We start from the raw sequence: 20,722 nt of genomic DNA, 5'->3' as shown, positions 1-20,722 counted from the left end.
AAATGATTTTCTAAGTCCAAAAGGGGCAAAAGTTATTGCAAAAAGCAGGATGGAGTTATGTTGCTTGCTGTACAGGGTCAGCTTATGATGGTGAACAAGTGTTGCAAGTTTCAAAGCAATAGCTTTGATAGTTTAAGAAAAAAAGTTGACCTAAACATAAAACTTAACCAAGAAATTTGATATTTTCTAAGTCCAAAAGGGGCCATAAATCTTGCAAAAAGCAGGATGAAGTTATGTTTCTTGCTGTACAGGGTCAGCTTATGATGGTGAACAAGTGTTGCAAGTTTTAAAGCAATAGCTTTGATAGTTTAGGATAAAAGCTGACCTAAACATAAAACTTAACCAAGAAAACTGATTTTCTAAGTCCAAAAGGGGCAATAATTCTTGCAAAAAGCAAGATGGAGTTATGTTTCTTGATGTACAGGGTCTGCTTATGATGGTGAACAAGTATTCCAAGTTTCAAAGCAATAGTTTTGATAGTTTAGGAGAAAAGTTGACCTAAACATAAAACTTAACCAAAAAATCTGATATTTTCTAAGTACAAAAGGGGCCATAAATCTTGCAAAAAGCAAGATGGAGTTATGTGTCTTGCTATACAGGGTCAGCTTATGATGGTGAACAAGTATTCCAAGTTTCAAAGCAATAGCTTTGATAGTTTAGGAGAAAAGCTGACCTAAACATAAAACTTAACCAGGCAACGCCGACGCAGACGCCGACGCCGACGCCGACAACCGCTCAAGTGATGACAATAACTCATCATTTTTTTTCAAAAAATCAGATGAGCTAAAAATGAGGACTATGTGAATCCATCATTATGTGACTACGATTTTTTGACCATTTTCCTACTAAGTGTCTGTATGCCTATAAGAAATTTTTTTCTCTCTAAGATTGTGCCAGTTTCATTTGAAATGTACAAACAACCTAAATACAAGGTTTTAGTTTATACCAACAATTTCTAAGGTTTTATGGCAATTTCAGTAGTGTGAGAACTCGTCATATTTTGGCAAAAATAGCTGTCACAACATAATTTTCAATCAGTTGACATAACTGTAGCCTACCTTTGCCCTGTTTTGTCATTTTCTACTGTGATCTGCTACACTGTCAGGGCAAATTACACATTTAAACTATAAAATATGTTCAACTCACCTCTAACTACTAGAAATTAGCAATCGTTAGGATACCAAAATGCAGTTTTGAGAGAAAAAAATACTGTGCATACACACAAATACATTGAAAATGTGGTCTTTTTGTGTTTATCAATATTTAAAGCAAAATTTCAAGAAATTTGTCATCTTTTATCAAATTCCAGTCAAAGTAGACCTTTCCCATCCTCTTCTGGTCAGATTTCAATTTTTACCAATGTTCCCTTGTAATTGTTACAGCACACTCAATAGCTGTTCTTCGTTATTCTATATAAAATTGTTATATTTCCTATGGCTGCAGTACACATCAGGACCTACTTTAAATGTCTGTATCTTACATTCACTTGACGAATATTGTCAGTGCTGAATAAAAATCAGAAAAAAATGCGGGTCATGTTTGATGCAAGAAAAATATTTTCAGTCAAAATATTTTTAGCGCCATTTTCTTTTTCGGGGTCTGTATTGTCTAAATGACATTGTGGCGGCCATTTTGGAATTGAGAAGCCATCTTGAATTTGCTTAAGGAGGTAGGTTACCTTGTTACAAGGGTAAATTCAAATTAGTTGAACCGCAGCATTCTTTTGTATTTCGTGTAATATGAAGTTTTAACTGCTACAATCTCAGTTTAGTTTGTCTCTGTCCCTTCAAGTTCATTTTTTATCCAGGTTTGAAGAACATGACACTCCAAACGTATTTCATATTGAAAGAAGAAGGAAAATACGGATATTTAACACTTTTCAGTGTATTTTAATTTCATTGATATCCGTAGAAGTCTGCATAATTGATAATTTTACTAATATGCACGTTAGCTTTCTAATATAAGCTTAAAATGTATATGTCGCGGGGCTCGTGTTTCCATGGTAACGCATTTTCTCTAATTTTTAAACAAGTATGTATAAAAATAGGGGTTTTCGACGGCTTCAGTGCCATTCTGTTAATGACCAACATTGAATATTTGGGGAATATTATTAGTAAAATACCAAGCACTTTACATGGTACCCTATTTTTCTTAAAGTTTAAAGTAACCATGGCAACAGAGATGTTTAAAATAGCTTATATCTTGCTTTTTGTCGTAATTTCTTATTAAAAGTATTGAATAAGATTATCTTTCTAGTTGATGTAGCTTTAAAACATATTATTTCTAACGTAAGTTATAGTTTCGTGTTATTTGCATTTATTCAAACAAATTTCACAACTTATAATACTTACAGCAGTACCCCTCGTCTGGATTTTTTCATGGTAAAATCGTTCAGCATGCTGCTATTATTCTCATGGATATTGTTGAAAGGAAAATAAAAAGCCGAAGCTGTGTTTCTTAAATAGACCAGTGTCAACGCTTTTAAATTTTACATTTAGATACATAGGTAACGGGCTTCGTTTCCATGGTAACATCAATTCAATTCAAGAAACCACAATTTTCTACTGAAATTTGAACAATTTTAGATCTTAGTTTTAGTACATAAGTAACAAATTATCAACGGAACCTGAAAAATAGGTATTACAAATCAAACTGCTATATTTTCTATTTGAAAATGGCCGTAACAAGTAACCTTTCACCAAACTATATTCCAAATAACATTGCTTCTCATCATCCATTTTCTTACATTCCGCATAACATTTCAATATAACTACATAAAAGAAGCAAAATATTGCTTATTATTCAGAGCAAAAGACTCATAAAAATATTTCAGCAAATAATGGTTATTTGAAAATAGTTAAAATAAAGAAAATGCACAGAATTACGTACTTTCAAGGTAAAAGCTATTAATTTTGCGCGGTAACTGACACGTAACGTCATGACGTCAATGACGTCATTTTAAGGCAACATTGTTTTGAAGCGTTTCTGCGGCAATTTATTCATTATTTCTGCATTATTAAACCATAAAGCATCAGATCGAAGACAGGTTCATGATTTGTTTTCAGAAGAATGAATATGCAAACACATTTAGTTTGTCGTAAACGTCGTCGTAAATCGTCACGTTAGCTTCCGGTTGGACATGCGCACATACAAATATGAAGGTAACCTACCTCCTTAAGACTGAAGTTTGTATGTTTTGAAATAAAATGTGTGTATCTTCTATGATGCTGGTCATCTTCACACTATTTGAACTCTGTGCAATACTTAAACAGTTTTCCTGTGTAATGAGAATTTAATGGTGGCCATCTTGGATTTTAGCAGCCATCTTGGATTTTTTTTAAATAGTCATGAGCTTAATTTTTTGTGTTATAATTCTCTTCTACCATGCAAAATCTCACTTTCTTAATAAAGATATTGACATCATTGTGGGCCGATTCCAGAAATTCACAGTTTCAATTATATTTTTAAACTTTTTACCCCAAAAAAATGCATTTTGCACCATAATAACATTCTATACTTTTAGTATGCTGTTACATACATATTGTATAATGCTTTCACCAAAATCAATTCTTTGCAAGTTTTTTCCCCTTTTTTCATAAATGGCCTTTACTAGCAGGCTAAAGGTTGATACAGCCTTTGTGTCATTACATTCAGACAGATTATTACCCCAAAAGATTGATATTTGCACTGTTCAAAATACTTTTACTGACCCTGTGGTACTGTTGTCTCCAGCAGTGACACAACTAGAGCACATAAAGCTATGAGTTTGAAAAGTTAGAAATGGGGCACAAAAGATGGATAAGCATTTAAAGTTAATGCTGCACCTATAGGCAACAATGGGGGTGCAAACTTACCTCTAATACTAGAAGGATTTGGAGAGGTGAGCAGTGGACACACAGCTTACACGGCATTGAGCGTTAATGCTGCACCTATAGGTAACAAGGGAGGTGCAAACTTACCTCTGATACTAGAAGGATTTGGAGAGGTGAGCAGTGGACACAGTAACAGGAACACAGCATACAGGAACGAGACAGCATTGAACCTTACTGCTGCACCTGTAACAAAAAATACAATTCTTTCATTATTAGCTGTTATTTTTGTATCAAATATTCAATTTTCATAACACTTGTTACAATAGGACTGTGAATGATTAAATATTTAATTCTGATAAAGAAATTAACAAATACCAATAACAGATTTATAAACAGTGAAAAACTGACTGCTTAAATCCAAAAGTTATGGTTCAGGTACCAGGATGGACTAAAGCATTTATGGCTTAGGTACCAGGATGGACTCAAGCATTTATGGCTCAGGTACCAGGATGGACTCAAGCATTTATGGCTCAGGTACCAGGATGGACTCAAGCATTTATGGCTCAGGTACCAGGTTGGACTCAAGCATTTGTGGCTCAGGTACCAGGTTGGACTCAAGCATTTATGGCTCAGGTACCAGGGTGGACTCAAGCATTTGTGGCTCAGGTACCAGGTTGAACTCAAGCATTTATGGCTCAGGTACCAGGGTGGACTTCAGCATTTATGGCTCAGGTACCAGGTTGGACTCAAGCATTTATGGCTCAGGTACCAGGGTGGACACAAGCATTTATGGCTCAGGTACCAGGGTGGACTCAAGCATTTGTCGCTCAGGTACCAGGTTGGACTCAAGCATTTGTGGCTCAGGTACCAGGTTGGACTCAAGCATTTATGGCTCAGGTACCAGGGTGGACTCAAGCATTTATGGCTCAGGTACCAGGGTGGACTCAAGCATTTGTGGCTCAGGTACCAGGGTGGACTTCAGCATTTATGGCTCAGGTACCAGGGTGGACTCAAGCATTTATGGCTCAGGTACCAGGGTGGACTCGAGCATTTGTGGCTCAGGTACCAGGGTGGACTTCAGCATTTATGGCTCAGGTACCAGGGTGGACTCAAGCATTTATGGCTCAGGTACCAGGGTGGACTTCAGCATTTATGGCTCAGGTACCAGGGTGGACTCAAGCATTTATGGCTCAGGTACCAGGGTGGACTCAAGCATTTGTGGCTCAGGTACCAGGGTGGACTTCAGCATTTATGGCTCAGGTACCAGGGTGGACTCAAGCATTTATGGCTCAGGTACCAGGTTGGACTCAAGCATTTGTGGCTCAGGTACCAGGGTGGACTCAAGCATTTATGGCTCAGGTACCAGGGTGGACTCAAGCATTTATGGCTCAGGTACAAGGGTGGACTTCAGCATTTGTGGCTCAGGTACCAGGGTGGACTCAAGCATTTGTGGCTCAGGTACCAGGGTGGACTCAAGCATTTATGGCTCAGGTACCAGGGTGGACTCAAGCATTTATGGCTCAGGTACCAGGGTGGACTCAAGCATTTGTGGCTCAGGTACCAGGATGGACTTCAGCATTTATGGCTTAGGTACCAGGGTGGACTTCAGCATTTGTGGCTCAGGTACCAGGGTGGACTTCAGCATTTATGGCTCAGGTACCAGGTTGGACTCAAGCATTTGTGGCTCAGGTACCAGGGTGGACTTCAGCATTTATGGCTTAGGTACCAGGGTGGACTCAAGCATTTGTGGCTCAGGTACCAGGTTGGACTCAAGCATTTATGGCTCAGGTACTAGGTTGGACTCAAGCATTTATGGCTCAGGTACCACGATGGACTCAAACATTTATGGCTCAGGTACCAGGGTGGACTCAAGCATTTATGGCTCAGGTACCAGGTTGGACTCAAGCATTTGTGGCTCAGGTACCAGGATGGACTTCAGCATTTATGGCTCAGGTACCAGGGTGGACTCAAGCATTTGTGGCTCAGGTACCAGGGTGGACTTCAGCATTTATGGCTCAGGTACCAGGTTGGACTCAAGCATTTGTAGCTCAGGTACCAGGGTGGACTTCAGCATTTATGGCTTAGGTACCAGGGTGGACTCAATCATTTATGGCTCAGGTACCAGGTTGGACTCAAGCATTTGTGGCTCAGGTACCAGGTTGGACTCAAGCATTTATGGCTCAGGTACCAGGGTGGACTCAAGCATTTATGGCTCAGGTACCAGGGTGGACTCAAGCATTTATGGCTCAGGTACCAGGATGGACTAAAGAATTTATGGCTCAGGTACCAGGGTGGACTCAAGCATTTGTGGCTCAGGTACAAGGGTGGACTCAAGCATTTATGGCTCAGGTACCAGGGTGGACCCAAGCATTTATGGCTCAGGTACCAGGATGGACTCAAGCATTTATGGCTCAGGTACCAGGGTGGACTCAAGCATTTATGGCTCAGGTACCAGGGTGGACTCAATCATTTATGGCTCAGGTACCAGGTTGGACTCAAGCATTTATGGCTCAGGTACCAGGGTGGACTCAAGCATTTATGGCTCAGGTACCAGGGTGGACTCAAGCATTTGTGGCTCAGGTACCAGGTTGGACTCAAGCATTTGTGGCTCAGGTACCAGGTCAGGTACCAGGGTGGACTCAAGCATTTGTGACTCAGGTACCAGGGTGGACTCAAGCATTTATGGCTCAGGTACCAGGTTGGACTCAAGCATTTATGGCTTAGGTACCAGGGTGGACTCAAGCATTTGTGGCTCAGGTACCAGGTACCAGGTTGGACTCAAGCATTTATGGCTCAGGTACCAGGATGGACTCAAGCATTTATGGCTTAGGTACCAGGGTGGACTCAAGCATTTATGGCTCAGGTACCAGGATGGACTCAAGCATTTATGGCTTAGGTACCAGGGTGGACTCAAGCATTTGTGGCTCAGGTACCAGGGTGGACGCAATCATTTATGGCTCAGGTACCAGGTTGGACTCAAGCATTTGTGGCTCAGGTACCAGGTTGGACTCAAGCATTTATGGCTCAGGTACCAGGGTGGACTCAAGCATTTATGGCTCAGGTACCAGGGTGGACTCAAGCATTTATGGCTCAGGTACCAGGTTGGACTCAAGCATTTATGGCTTAGGTACCAGGGTGGACTCAAGCATTTGTGGCTCAGGTACCAGGTACCAGGTTGGACTCAAGCATTTATGGCTCAGGTACCAGGATGGACTCAAGCATTATGGCTTAGGTACCAGGGTGGACTCAAGCATTTATGGCTCAGGTACCAGGATGGACTCAAGCATTTATGGCTTAGGTACCAGGGTGGACTCAAGCATTTGTGGCTCAGGTACCAGGGTGGACGCAATCATTTATGGCTCAGGTACCAGGTTGGACTCAAGCATTTGTGGCTCAGGTACCAGGTTGGACTCAAGCATTTATGGCTCAGGTACCAGGGTGGACTCAAGCATTTATGGCTCAGGTACCAGGGTGGACTCAAGCATTTATGGCTCAGGTACCAGGGTGGACTCAAGCATTTATGGCTCAGGTACCAGGGTGGACTCAAGCATTTATGGCTCAGGTACCAGGATGGACTAAAGAATTTATGGCTCAGGTACCAGGGTGGACTCAAGCATTTGTGGCTCAGGTACAAGGGTGGACTCAAGCATTTATGGCTCAGGTACCAGGGTGGACCCAAGCATTTATGGCTCAGGTTCCAGGATGGACTCAAGCATTTATGGCTCAGGTACCAGGATGGACTCAAGCATTTATGGCTCAGGTACCAGGTTGGACTCAAGCATTTATGGCTCAGGTACCAGGATGGACTGAAGCATTTATGGCTCAGGTACCAGGGTGGACTCAAGCATTTGTGGCTCAGGTACCAGGGTGGACTCAATCATTTGTGGCTCAGGTACCAGGTTGGACTCAAGCATTTATGACTCAGGTACCAGGGTGGACTCAAGCATTTGTGGCTCAGGTACCAGGGTGGACTCAAGCATTTGTGGCTCAGGTACCAGGGTGGACTTCAGCATTTATGGCTCAGGTACCAGGTTGAACTCAAGCATTTATGGCTCAGGTACCAGGGTGGACTTCAGCATTTATGGCTTAGGTACCAGGGTGGACTCAAGCATTTGTGGCTCAGGTACCAGGGTGGACTTCAGCATTTATGGCTCAGGTACCAGGTTGAACTCAAGCATTTGTGGCTCAGGTACCAGGGTGGACTTCAGCATTTATGGCTCAGGTACCAGGGTGGACTCAAGCATTTGTGGCTCAGGTACCAGGGTGGACTTCAGCATTTATGGCTCAGGTACCAGGGTGGACTCAAGCATTTATGGCTCAGGTACCAGGCTGGACTCAAGCATTTATGGCTCAGGTACCAGGCTGGACTCAAGCATTTGTGGCTCAGGTACCAGGCTGGACTCAAGCATTTGTGGCTCAGGTACCAGGCTGGACTCAAGCATTTGTGGCTCAGGTACCAGGGTGGACTCAAGCATTTGTGGCTCAGGTACCAGGGTGGACTCAAGCATTTGTGGCTCAGGTACCAGGGTGGACTCAAGCATTTGTGGCTCAGGTACCAGGGTGGACTCAAGCATTTGTGGCTCAGATACCAGGGTGGACTCGAGCATTTGCGGCTCAGGTACCAGGGTGGACTCGAGCATTTGTGGCTCAGGTACCAGGGTGGACTCGAGCATTTACGGCTCAGGTACCAGGGTGGACTCGAGCATTTGCGGCTCAGGTACCAGGGTGGACTCGAGCATTTGCGGCTCAGGTACCAGGGTGGACTCAAGCATTTGTGGCTCAGGTACCAGGGTGGACTCAAGCATTTGTGGCTCAGGTACCAGGTTGGACTCAAGCATTTGTGGCTCAGGTACCAGGGTGGACTCAAGCATTTGTGGCTTAGGTACCAGGTTGGACTCAAGCATTTATGGCTCAGGTACCAGGGTGGACTCAAGCATTTGTGGCTCAGGTACCAGGATGGACTCAAGCATTTATGGCTCAGGTACCAGGGTGGACTCAAGCATTTATGGCTCAGGTACCAGGGTGGACTCAAGCATTTATGGCTCAGGTACCAGGGTGGACTCAAGCATTTATGGCTCAGGTACCAGGGTGGACTCAAGCATTTATGGCTCAGGTACCAGGATGGACTAAAGAATTTATGGCTCAGGTACCAGGGTGGACTCAAGCATTTGTGGCTCAGGTACAAGGGTGGACTCAAGCATTTATGGCTCAGGTACCAGGGTGGACCCAAGCATTTATGGCTCAGGTTCCAGGATGGACTCAAGCATTTATGGCTCAGGTACCAGGATGGACTCAAGCATTTATGGCTCAGGTACCAGGGTGGACTCAAGCATTTATGGCTCAGGTACCAGGATGGACTCAAGCATTTATGGCTCAGGTACCAGGGTGGACTCAAGCATTTGTGGCTCAGGTACCAGGGTGGACTCAATCATTTGTGGCTCAGTACCAGGTTGGACTCAAGCATTTATGACTCAGGTACCAGGGTGGACTCAAGCATTTGTGGCTCAGGTACCAGGGTGGACTCAAGCATTTGTGGCTCAGGTACCAGGGTGGACTTCAGCATTTATGGCTCAGGTACCAGGTTGAACTCAAGCATTTATGGCTCAGGTACCAGGGTGGACTTCAGCATTTATGGCTTAGGTACCAGGGTGGACTCAAGCATTTGTGGCTCAGGTACCAGGGTGGACTTCAGCATTTATGGCTCAGGTACCAGGTTGAACTCAAGCATTTGTGGCTCAGGTACCAGGGTGGACTTCAGCATTTATGGCTCAGGTACCAGGGTGGACTCAAGCATTTGTGGCTCAGGTACCAGGGTGGACTTCAGCATTTATGGCTCAGGTACCAGGGTGGACTCAAGCATTTATGGCTCAGGTACCAGGCTGGACTCAAGCATTTGTGGCTCAGGTACCAGGCTGGACTCAAGCATTTGTGGCTCAGGTACCAGGCTGGACTCAAGCATTTGTGGCTCAGGTACCAGGGTGGACTCAAGCATTTGTGGCTCAGGTACCAGGTTGGACTCAAGCATTTGTGGCTCAGGTACCAGGGTGGACTCAAGCATTTATGGCTCAGGTACCAGGATGGACTCAAGCATTTATGGCTCAGGTACCAGGGTGGACTCAAGCATTTGTGGCTCAGGTACCAGGGTGGACTCAATCATTTATGGCTCAGGTACCAGGTTGGACTCAAGCATTTGTGGCTCAGGTACCAGGTTGGACTCAAGCATTTGTGGCTCAGGTACCAGGGTGGACTCAAGCATTTATGGCTCAGGTACCAGGTTGGACTCAAGCATTTATGGCTCAGGTACCAGGGTGTACTCAAGCATTTATGGCTCAGGTACCAGGGTGGACTCAAGCATTTATGGCTCAGGTACCAGGGTGGACTCAAGCATTTATGGCTCAGGTACCAGGGTGGACTCAAGCATTTATGGCTCAGGTACCAGGATGGACTCAAGCATTTGTGGCTCAGGTACCAGGGTGGACTTAAGCATTTGTGGCTCAGGTACCAGGGTGGACTCAAGCATTTATGGCTCAGGTACCAGGGTGGACTCAAGCATTTATGGCTTAGGTACCAGGGTGGACTTAAGCATTTATGGCTCAGGTACCAGGGTGGACTCAAGCATTTATGGCTCAGGTACCAGGGTGGACTCAAGCATTTATGGCTCAGGTACCAGGGTGGACTTCAGCATTTATGGCTCAGGTACCAGGTTGGACTGAAGCATTTATGGCTCAGGTACCAGGGTGGACTTAAGCATTTATGGCTCAGGTACCAGGTTGGACTCAAGCATTTATGGCTCAGGTACAAGGGTGGACTTAAGCATTTATGGCTCAGGTACCAGGTTGGACTCAAGCATTTATGGTTCAGGTACAAGGGTGGACTCAAGCAATTCCTGTAGTACCCAGCTATTTTCCTTATAGTCTTTCTGTCCTGATCATTGGAAACCCTAGATAACTTGAGCATTTTCCAAATCCCCTTACATCTTCGACCAGTCAGTGTTATGTTATAGTTTGGGGGCTTTTTGACAAAAAAATGGGCAACATTCAAATAAAATATAACTTCTTTGACATCAAAAGTTACTGAAGGTACAGACAAAACTGCAATATTGTACATGCTTATGTGGAACAGTAAACAGACGTTTCTTCCTAGTTTCATAAATTTTCAAGCAAAATTATCAATGTTATTTTTCTGACATTACTTTGTTAATTTCTAACTGTATTGATATTCCATAAATTTGACCCAAATGTTGATAAACTGACATTATAATTAATGAAAGCAACTTACACTTTTAATTAATTGTACTTGTTTCATCATAATCAAAACAAAAATGACATTAAAAGACAGTATAACCTTATTTCATGTGTATTTTGAACAGTCAATAAACAAATTTACCGACACTGCATGAGGACTGTAGAACATATCTCTTGTATATATTCTAGAAATACTTACAGACAAGTAACACTGCAGGGAAAAGTAGCCTGTACAGCAGGTAACAGACCAGCCTTGCCACCTTCGCTGCCATCCTGTCTCTCTCGTAACAGAACCTTGGTTAGATCCTCTGTATCATTGTACACTCAGTCTGTAACAGAAAATGACCCACTTCAGTTTAAACAGACTTCAGAATAATGGTAGTTTAAGTCACCTTGACAACTGTTTTTCAGAAGTTTAACCCAATGCTAATGGCTAATAAAAGAACAAGGCCAATTTCCCCTCTCTCAGGGACTTCCTGATTTAACTCTAAATGTCTGAGGAACCTTTATTCCACTTCTCCATCAAGCACTTCAAAAAATCTTTTCATCTAAAAACAGTTTGTACATCATCTTAAAGAGAAAAACAAGCATTTAATGATCTGGGTAATTACGTTTTGAAGGAGAGAAAATTCAAAACAAGATTTTTGATTTTTTTAACACTTGTTAATTATCTGGCACTGCTTATAAAATTATTATTGAGAAGAACACATGAAAATCAATGAATAGCTATTCCATACTATGGTTTACAAGTCAAAATTTCATACATTCTGCTTTAATACTTTACTGCTTTTTATAATCTAACTTAATACAGAATCCAAAATACTAATCTAAATTTAGCCAAATATCTAACTTCAAGCCATGAATGTTATATAAAATAAGAAGTTAAAAGTATTATTTTTCTTTCAGATATCTAGAATACAATTGTTAAATGATTATCTGTAGAACTAACAATAATGTTTCTGTACTAACATTTTTTCTTTAAGGTGTTTACCTATATTTAAGCAGTATTTTATGACATCTTGACTTTGTATATGCTGTGTTAAAAGTTTAAAAGCTCTGTCATATACAGCCAGACACTAAAGAGAAACCTTCAAAGCAGTTTGGCTTTCCCATCAACAGCCAGATCTACAGGGCAACCTACAAAGCAGGTTGGATTGCCCATCCCACAGGACAACCTATGAAGCTGGGCAACCTACAGAGCAGTCTGGCTTTCCCATCCATAGCCAGATCCACAGGGAAACCTACAGAGCAGTCTGACTTGCCCATCAACAGCCAGATCCACAGAGAAACCTACAAAGCAGTCTGACTTGCCCATCAACAGCCAGATCCACAGGGAAACCTACAAAACAGTCTGGCTTGCCCATCCACAGCCAGATCCACAGGGAAACCTACAAAGCAGTATGGCTTTCCTATCCACAGGGAAACCTACAAAGCAGTTTGGCTTTCCCATCCACAGAGAAACCTACAAAGCAGTCTGACTTGCCCATCAACAGCCAGATCCACAGGGAAACCTACAAAGCAGTCTGGCTTTCCCATCCACAGCCAGATCCACAGGGAAACCTACAAAGCAGTCTGGCTTTCCCATCCACACCCAGATCCACTGGGAAACCTTCAAAGCAGTTTGGCTTTCCCATCCACAGGGAAACCTACAAAGCAGTCTGGCTTTCCCATCCGCAGGGAAACCTACAAAGCAGTATGGCTTTCCCATCCACAGGGAAACCTACAAAGCAGTCTGGCTTTCCCATCCACAGCCAGATCCACAGGGAAACCTACAAAGCAGTCTGGCTTTCCCATCCACACCCAGATCCACTGGGAAACCTACAAAACAGTCTGGCTTCCCCATCCACAGAGAAACCTACAGAGCAGTCTGGCTTGCCCATCCACACCCAGATCCACGGGGAAACCTTCAAAGCAGTTTTGCTTGCTCATCCACAGCCAGATCCACAGGGAAACCTACAAAACAGTCTGGCTTCCCCATCCACAGAGAAACCTACAGAGCAGTCTGGCTTTCCCATCCACACCCAGATCCACTGGGAAACCTACAAAACAGTCTGGCTTGCCCATCCACACCCAGATCCACGGGGAAACCTTCAAAGCAGTTTTGCTTGCTCATCCACAGCCAGATCCACAGGGAAACCTACAAAACAGTCTGGCTTCCCCATCCACAGAGAAACCTACAGAGCAGTCTGGCTTTCCCATCCACACCCAGATCCACTGGGAAACCTACAAAACAGTCTGGCTTGCCCATCCACACCCAGATCCACGGGGAAACCTTCAAAGCAGTTTTGCTTGCTCATCCACAGCCAGATCCACAGGGAAACCTACAAAACAGTCTGGCTTCCCCATCCACAGAGAAACCTACAGAGCAGTCTGGCTTTCCCATCCACACCCAGATCCACTGGGAAACCTACAAAACAGTCTGGCTTGCCCATCCACACCCAGATCCACAGGGAAACCTTCAAAGCAGTTTGGCTTGCTCATCCACAGCCAGATCCACAGGGAAACCTACAAAGCAGTTTGGCTTGCTCATCCACAGCCAGATCCACAGGGAAACCTACAGAGCAGTTTGGCTTGCTCATCCACAGCCAGATCCACAGGGAAACCTTCAAAGCAGTTTGGCTTGCTCATCCACAGCCAGATCCACAGGGAAACCTACAAAGCAGTTTGGCTTGCTCATCCACAGCCAGATCCACTGGGAAACCTACAAAGCAGTTTGGCTTGCTCATCCACAGCCAGATCCACAGGGAAACCTACATTGACATTCTAATTGCTGGGAGATAATAACCTAACTTACCCTGTTTAATGCATAAAAAATCCTCTGACTCCTAACCCTGGCAAATTCAAAATTGGCTTCCTGCTCAATGTGACTATTCTTTTGCATGGTCTATGTCTAGGGGTTTATTCTGGCAGAAGTGTTGCTGACCTAGCTATGTAATCTAAGTAATACCACAAATTGTCCATTAAAGCTTAACAATCAGAAAAAACTATTCTGTAGACAGTGTTTATATTTACTGATCCCAAGCACGAAAACAGCTCACACACTATCTTGCAAAGTAATTAATACCATATCATGAAAACATCAAAGGAAACCAAAGAACTGACAATTTACTATAATATTCATAGGCAGAAAAAATGTGACGTTGGCAATGATAATATGGAAACTATGGGAAAATGGTAACTTATTAATCTCAACCACATGAGTATCCTCCATCTGTATCATATACAAGCAACATAAAGTAAAATTCATATAAAATTTTGTCACTTCAGTTCCATTTTGGTATACATCTAGATTTTCACACAGTCTTAGACCTGTTTTCCCCAAGACAATTCTATACATTTGCTTAAAAAAACGAAAAGAACAAGGGATATTTAATTATATGCAGTGAAATGCAAGGTACCCTCATATAGCCACATTTCAGAAACCAGTCCCCAGAACGTACACCCTTTCATTTTTAAGTGAGCTACTCCAAAAAAAAATGTGAATTTAAGAATGGCAAGACTAGTGTCTTATCTTATGCAGATATACATGAATAACTACACAAATGCACTAAAAATGAAAACTTTAGGATCTATTTATTAGGACACCATGGCAGAATGTTTTTACCAAATTACTGCTACCACACCATAAAGAAATCCATGACTCTTCATGCATTTTTTTTTAAAATATCATGACAATGAAATTTATCAAAATTATAATAACCTTTTCTTAATTTCACTTTTAAAACGTAATTTATATACACCACAAAAGGTGGAGCTCTTTTGAAATTTCTTTTTGTGATTAAATTAAAAATTTCATTCCATTCAATTTGACTGCAGTACAGAATTCTCAACAGAAGATAAAAAGTTCACATTATGATTTTATTCCATTCATTTTCATAGTATAGAATTCTGAATAGAAAATAAAGTTCACAGCCTTGAGAGGTGTTTAAAGCTAATTATTTCCACAGAACATGTACCAGCATCAACATCTGCTGTGGGCACCACTGGGCACGACAAAGCTCATGTTTTTCTTTGTTATTACATAACATGCTACACAGCTAAAACATCAAGGTATTCAAAGTATTACCTTTAGTGAAAAAGCATGTTTAGATTCCCTGGCACAATATGTATTTCCTGAACAAACAGATATGAATACACTAATCCTTACATTATATCACAGCCTTCCCTCCAACGCTGCAACAACCTGCATAACAGGTTTCCGTTTTAATTCATATCGGCAGTAACAGCTTACAGCAAGTTTTCATTGACAGAGAACTCTCTCATTATTCACTAATTAAATCTGTTGCTACACTGTTAATATGATACATGTAGCAAGAGTGGAAATGATATTTTTGCTGTATAATTTCTGCAGGTATCACTGTAACTTAAAATCGATATGATTCATTTATATGGCTGCAGCACTTGGAAATCCTACAAGTAAAATTAATTTCCTGGAAAAGTATTTTTCTAACTGTTCACTATCTGAAACATATTTCCTTTCAGTTATATTCTATTATTTTTCAAACCAATCATTTTATATACAAGTAAAATGGCACAAATAAACATATAATAAATTTATGCAGTTCATTTATAATCTGTTATTAAAACATAATTATATACGTTATTATTATGTTAATATCACAATATATTCATTCATTGTTCTGCATATTCTTGACATTTATGTGTCAAAAAGATTGTTTACTTTCCTGTTGGTTTTATCATTCAATATGTAATTGTTTGTTGTGTAATAATTAAATTACTGTGAAAATCATGAATTAAATTTACCTGAGGGATTTTTTCGTTGTAAACTGAAAAACTCTGTCCCAACAAATCAGTAAAATTTCCATTGATTCTATATTTAAAAGTAAAAATCCACAAAATATATATTCCTATGAAATAGTTATCAGTAAAAGTTCAAGATTATCTTAATATTTTTAAAGGATTTTTATACACGCATGACTTCACCTGAATTAAAATACAAATACATCACTTTTATTTACTTCTCGTTTATAAATTTAATATGCACACGTAAACTTAGGATTTTCACAGATCTTATAATGTGCATTAAAACTGACATTGCCTATTTTCTGCATTATATAGTAAGAATTTTGATCAGATCCCCATTATATATCTTAACCTTCATCATACTGGTAGACAGGCAATACATTTTAAAATGAACAGCTAAATTAACATTCTTGCATGACTAATAGTTTCAGGCAAAATACAATCATAAAATAAACCACACAGTTCACTTCACGCCTCCAACCAAAAAAAAATCTGCATACAATCTTAAGCTAACTATAGTAAAACTTCACAAATAAAAAAGAAGAAATATATTTTTTTCCTCTCGAATATTAGATAGTTCGAAAAACAACCATACCTGAACCAGCAGATATTGTCATTAAAAGTTAGAACAAGAAAAAAAAATTAATTCAAAAACAAGTCTTACGTTATAAAACAAGTTTCTTTTTATATCACATCAAATGACCACTTCTGATATGTACCAGACAAACACTTCACAACTTTATGATTCAGAATCATAAGCTGGTTGCATGGGCCATTATATAAAATCCTCTAAATACTATATATTGACTTGTTATTTTTCAATTTATTCTAGGTGCAACAAGCCAACAAGCTGTCAATAATAACAGAGATACAGTGAAAGTGCATAAAAACTTTTATTTGAAATTCTATGTAAAAAGGAGGCATAATTCATGTAACACTGGTACAGAGTTACGGCTCCTGTGTCACATGACATTGAAGATGAAGTCTGAAGCGTGGTAATAACAAAGATGAAGTCAAAGTGCATCAAAATTTTAAACCAAGATCAGACGAAGATGTGACCACTGGGGCATGTAGGATAGCTCTCTATATACCTTTAACCCTTAGCCTGCCGGCGGCATGTGATTCTGCCTTTGAGACCAGTGCAGACCAAGATCAGCCTGCACATCTGTGCAGTCTGATCATGATCTGCACTGTTCGCTATTCAGTCAGTATCTTTTAGGTAAGCACCCCTTTTAACAGTAAATGGTACTGCCCAAATTGAAAAATAGACAAAGTTCATTATAGAAATTAGCAGAGTAAGGGTTAAAGAACAGCTCAAATGTCTTCATAGTTCATTCCCCTGTTGTATCAAAGAAATGCCAAACAGACAGACACACAACTGCATAAACTGACAAATAGGGCAGAAAACATCACAGGTAACAAGAGCTGTCCGTAAGACAGCAAATGCTAGACTATTCGAACTGTTGTTCCAGAAGCAGGAATATTACCCCTAATGTTTGAATATCTGTCAGAGTTATGGGACTTGACCCAGTGAGGTTGATAATTGACCTAAAAAAGAAAAAAAATAAGTTACAGAGCTATATGCCTTTAAGTAATAGCTATATGTATTTGCATACAAAACTTTAACCAGGATTTTCTAAGTCCAAAAGGGGGCATAATTTGGTCAAAATACATGTCAGAGTTATAGGACTTTACCTAGTAAGGTTGGTAATTGACCTAGAAAAAGAAAAAATAAGTTTCAAAGCTATATGCTTTTCAATGATAGCCATATGTACAAGCACGCAAAACATTAACCAGAATTTTCTAAGTCCAAAAGGGGGCATAATTTGGCCAAAACGCAAGTCAGAGTTATGGCTCTTGATGCTATCACCTAGTTTTATGACCCCGAAGACGCATATGAAGTTTCAATTCAATATCTACATTAGTTTTGGAGATAGTAACTTGCATGTAAAACTTTAACCAGGATTATGTTAGCCCAAAAGGGGGCATAATTTGGCCAAAATACTGGTCAGAGTTATGGGACTTGATGCTATCAACTAGTTTTATAACCCCGAAGACACAAGTGAAGTTTCAATTCAATATCTGCATTAGTTTTGAAGATAGTAACTTGCATGTAAAACTAACCAGGATTTTCTAAGTCCAAAAAGGGGGCATAATTTGCTCAAAATACATGTCAGAGTTATGGAACTTGACCTAGTGAAGTTGGTAATTGACCCAGAAAAATAAAAAATAAACTTTAACCAAGGTGTGAGAGAGAAAGCTAGACTATTCTTCGAATAGTCGAGCTAAAAATAGATACAAAACTGAAGAAAAAAATTCAAACCTCAAATCTACTGTAATAATCCTTCACAAGAAACTGCACTTCAATTTACATCTCCATGATTAAACACTTTCATACCCTGACACTTCACATTGACTGGCAGAATAATGTAATCAATTATACATTCATTAATTTTACTTAATGTACACTCCCAATTAAGGGCATAATCAACTGCTCATCTCGGACATGTAAACTTTCCAGAGAAATAAAACTCTCATCCATTAAATTAATTAATTCCAACTGAAATCAACTTTCAATATTTAATTCATGAAATAATCAGACTCCCTTACCGCTATGAATTAGTAAAGCATCTAGTAACCTTGTGTTACACTACAATCTGTCATTTTAGTGATCAAGTTACGATCAGCACAAAAATACATCATTTTTCACCACAAAAGGCAGCAAGGCCATTTTTTTTATCTCCAAACAACTTTTGCATGAATGGTTCAGTGATTAAGATTTTGAAGATGAAAGGTATTTAATCAATAAGTGAGAAAATATTGATCACAAATTCTGTTTGTTGTGTTTCAGTTACAGCAACAAAAGATGAAATGTAACAGATGTCACTCCTCATTGCAAGTAAACACTTGCATTTATTGACACCTTCACACTTGTTATGATTTAAGTATTGTGTTGTTTTTCTTACTAAAAAAAATCTATGTATACAGTAAGGCCAAATTAATCAGATCTGTTTCTAATTACAGACTGAAAACAAGACCAAGTGCCAGCAGTTCAAAACTTTGCACTGGGTTTAGAATTTTTACAAGTGAGAATTCTTCTGGAAGGCTGGTGCCTGCTTGTGCATGCTTGTGCCTGGAAAGGCATCTTGGGTCTTATTCTGTTATTCAACTGACATTTTGATCTTAATGCTTACCCTGCTAAATTTCTATAATGAACTTGTCCATCTTTCAATTTGGACAGTACCATTCACTGTTAAAAGGGGTGCTTTACCAAAAAGATACTGACTGAATGGCGAACAGTGCAGACCATGATCAGACTGTACGAATGTGCAGGCTGATCTTGGTCTGCTCTGCTCGCAATGGCAGATCACTTGCCGCGTTAACTATGTTGGTGTGACTTAAAAGTTGGTCAACTGGATTTCAGTCTATGAAACTTTTACTACTAATCAATTACCCTTTGTGACTTTATAGTATTCAGTGAGCACTTGATAAATTTTAGAAATTCACTGGACTGTGTAGGTATTTAAAATTTGGTTGCTCGTCATTTTATTATGTAGCATAAAAAGAAACCTATATTGTATAAATAAATGGTAGCCGCTGTGAAAAGATTTATGCAAAAAACAAACTTGTACCAGATTAACTGTTACGTTATTTAGGACTGGTAATACCACAATAATTTCTGAAAATTATATAAAATATTGTTTTATAACCACAAATCAGATTCAAAATTTATGGTGTCTTCCGGTATTGTTTTCAGTCTATGAAAAATCTTTTCTTTCCATCAGATAATGTGAACAACTGTAATGCTTCAAAACTAGCTTGAGGTACAATGCAAGTACCATGAGCAGTATCAGCTTTAATCTTGTAAAGTTATGTGATGTTGATCATCACAGTGACATCATTTCCTATCACCATCCAACCTTTAGAAATAATGACTTTCCATTCGAAAATATATCTTAAAAACAAGAACGCTCTGTCAGCCTTGTATCACCCATGTTTGACCTAGTATTTAATTTTGCCTTGATTTCATTAAAACAAATTACATTATACCAATGCTTTATTATATCAGATAGACCATTAACTAAGCTATACTATGATATGGCCTAGTGACCTAGTGATAAAGAAGAAAAAGGGGCCTCTAGAGTGTTGAGAAGGTTTCTCCAGACTCTTTGATTTGACCTTGTGACCTTGTTTTTGACTGCAGGTAATTCAGTTTTGAATATGATCTAGTTCTCATAGAGACAAACATTTTGACAAAAATATATGACAATCAAGTAGAAAATGTGGCCTCTTGAGAGTGTAAACAAAGTCTTTCTATGATTTGACCTAGTGACCTAGCCACTGACCTCAGGTAACCAGGATAGAGACAAAAACTTTGACAAAGTTTTATGAAAATCAGGTTGAAAATCTGCCTCTATGATGATAAGGAAGTTTATCTATAGTTTGACCTGGTGACCTAGTTTTTGAAACTAGATGACCCAGTTTCAATTTTTTCCAAGATTTGACTGATAGGAACATTCCGACCAAGTTTCACTTAGACTGGTAAAAAGCAACGACCCTAGAATGTTAACGGTAACATTGTTAATGATAACAGATGACAGAGGAATCACAATACTTTTTACACAATTGATCAGTTCAAAATTGATAAAAACATTTATATGGGAAGAAAATGTCCATATTTTTACATTACTGTATAAGCTCTACTGGAACAGTTAGATTTTATATGTACAAATCTGCAATAATAACATGATGCTAAAAATACCTCAAGCACATGTTTATCTACTATACAAATGAGACAGCTTCATCCGCAATACAGGGACATTGTCAAAGCTTGGCATATGTGCATGAGAAGGTGACTTCAAACTCCTCATAGCCTTCCTTTGCTAGAATGCATCCATAGTC

The 20,722-nt window shown here is 40.0% G+C and overlaps 1 protein-coding gene across 13 annotated transcripts in view; it reads right to left on the bottom strand.

Annotated features, from left to right (window-relative positions):
• LOC123549771 (piezo-type mechanosensitive ion channel component 2-like) overlaps positions 1-20,722 on the bottom strand; it is a 158,797-nt gene that overhangs the window by 135,239 nt on the left and 2,836 nt on the right. For 8 of the 13 annotated variants that reach the window (XM_053544995.1, XM_053544989.1, XM_053544994.1 and 5 more), the window contains exons 2-3: positions 11,256-11,385; positions 3,960-4,055 (exon numbers count right to left, since the gene is read on the bottom strand). In XM_053544995.1, the coding sequence (XP_053400970.1) occupies positions 3,960-4,055; positions 11,256-11,328 (169 nt within the window). In that variant the 5' untranslated portion in view covers positions 11,329-11,385. Of the gene's footprint in view, positions 1-3,854; positions 3,891-3,959; positions 4,056-11,255; positions 11,386-15,122; positions 15,329-18,143; positions 18,379-18,430; positions 18,683-20,722 lie in introns of those variants that run through there. The other 5 variants (XM_053544992.1, XM_053544991.1, XM_053544993.1 and 2 more) reach the window with 5 other exon arrangements.

The sequence above is a fragment of the Mercenaria mercenaria genome, chromosome 6 (genome assembly GCF_021730395.1).
Source record: "Mercenaria mercenaria strain notata chromosome 6, MADL_Memer_1, whole genome shotgun sequence".
Classification (NCBI taxonomy): Eukaryota; Metazoa; Mollusca; class Bivalvia; order Venerida; family Veneridae; genus Mercenaria; species Mercenaria mercenaria.
This window is presented reverse-complemented; position numbering and strand designations above follow the sequence as displayed.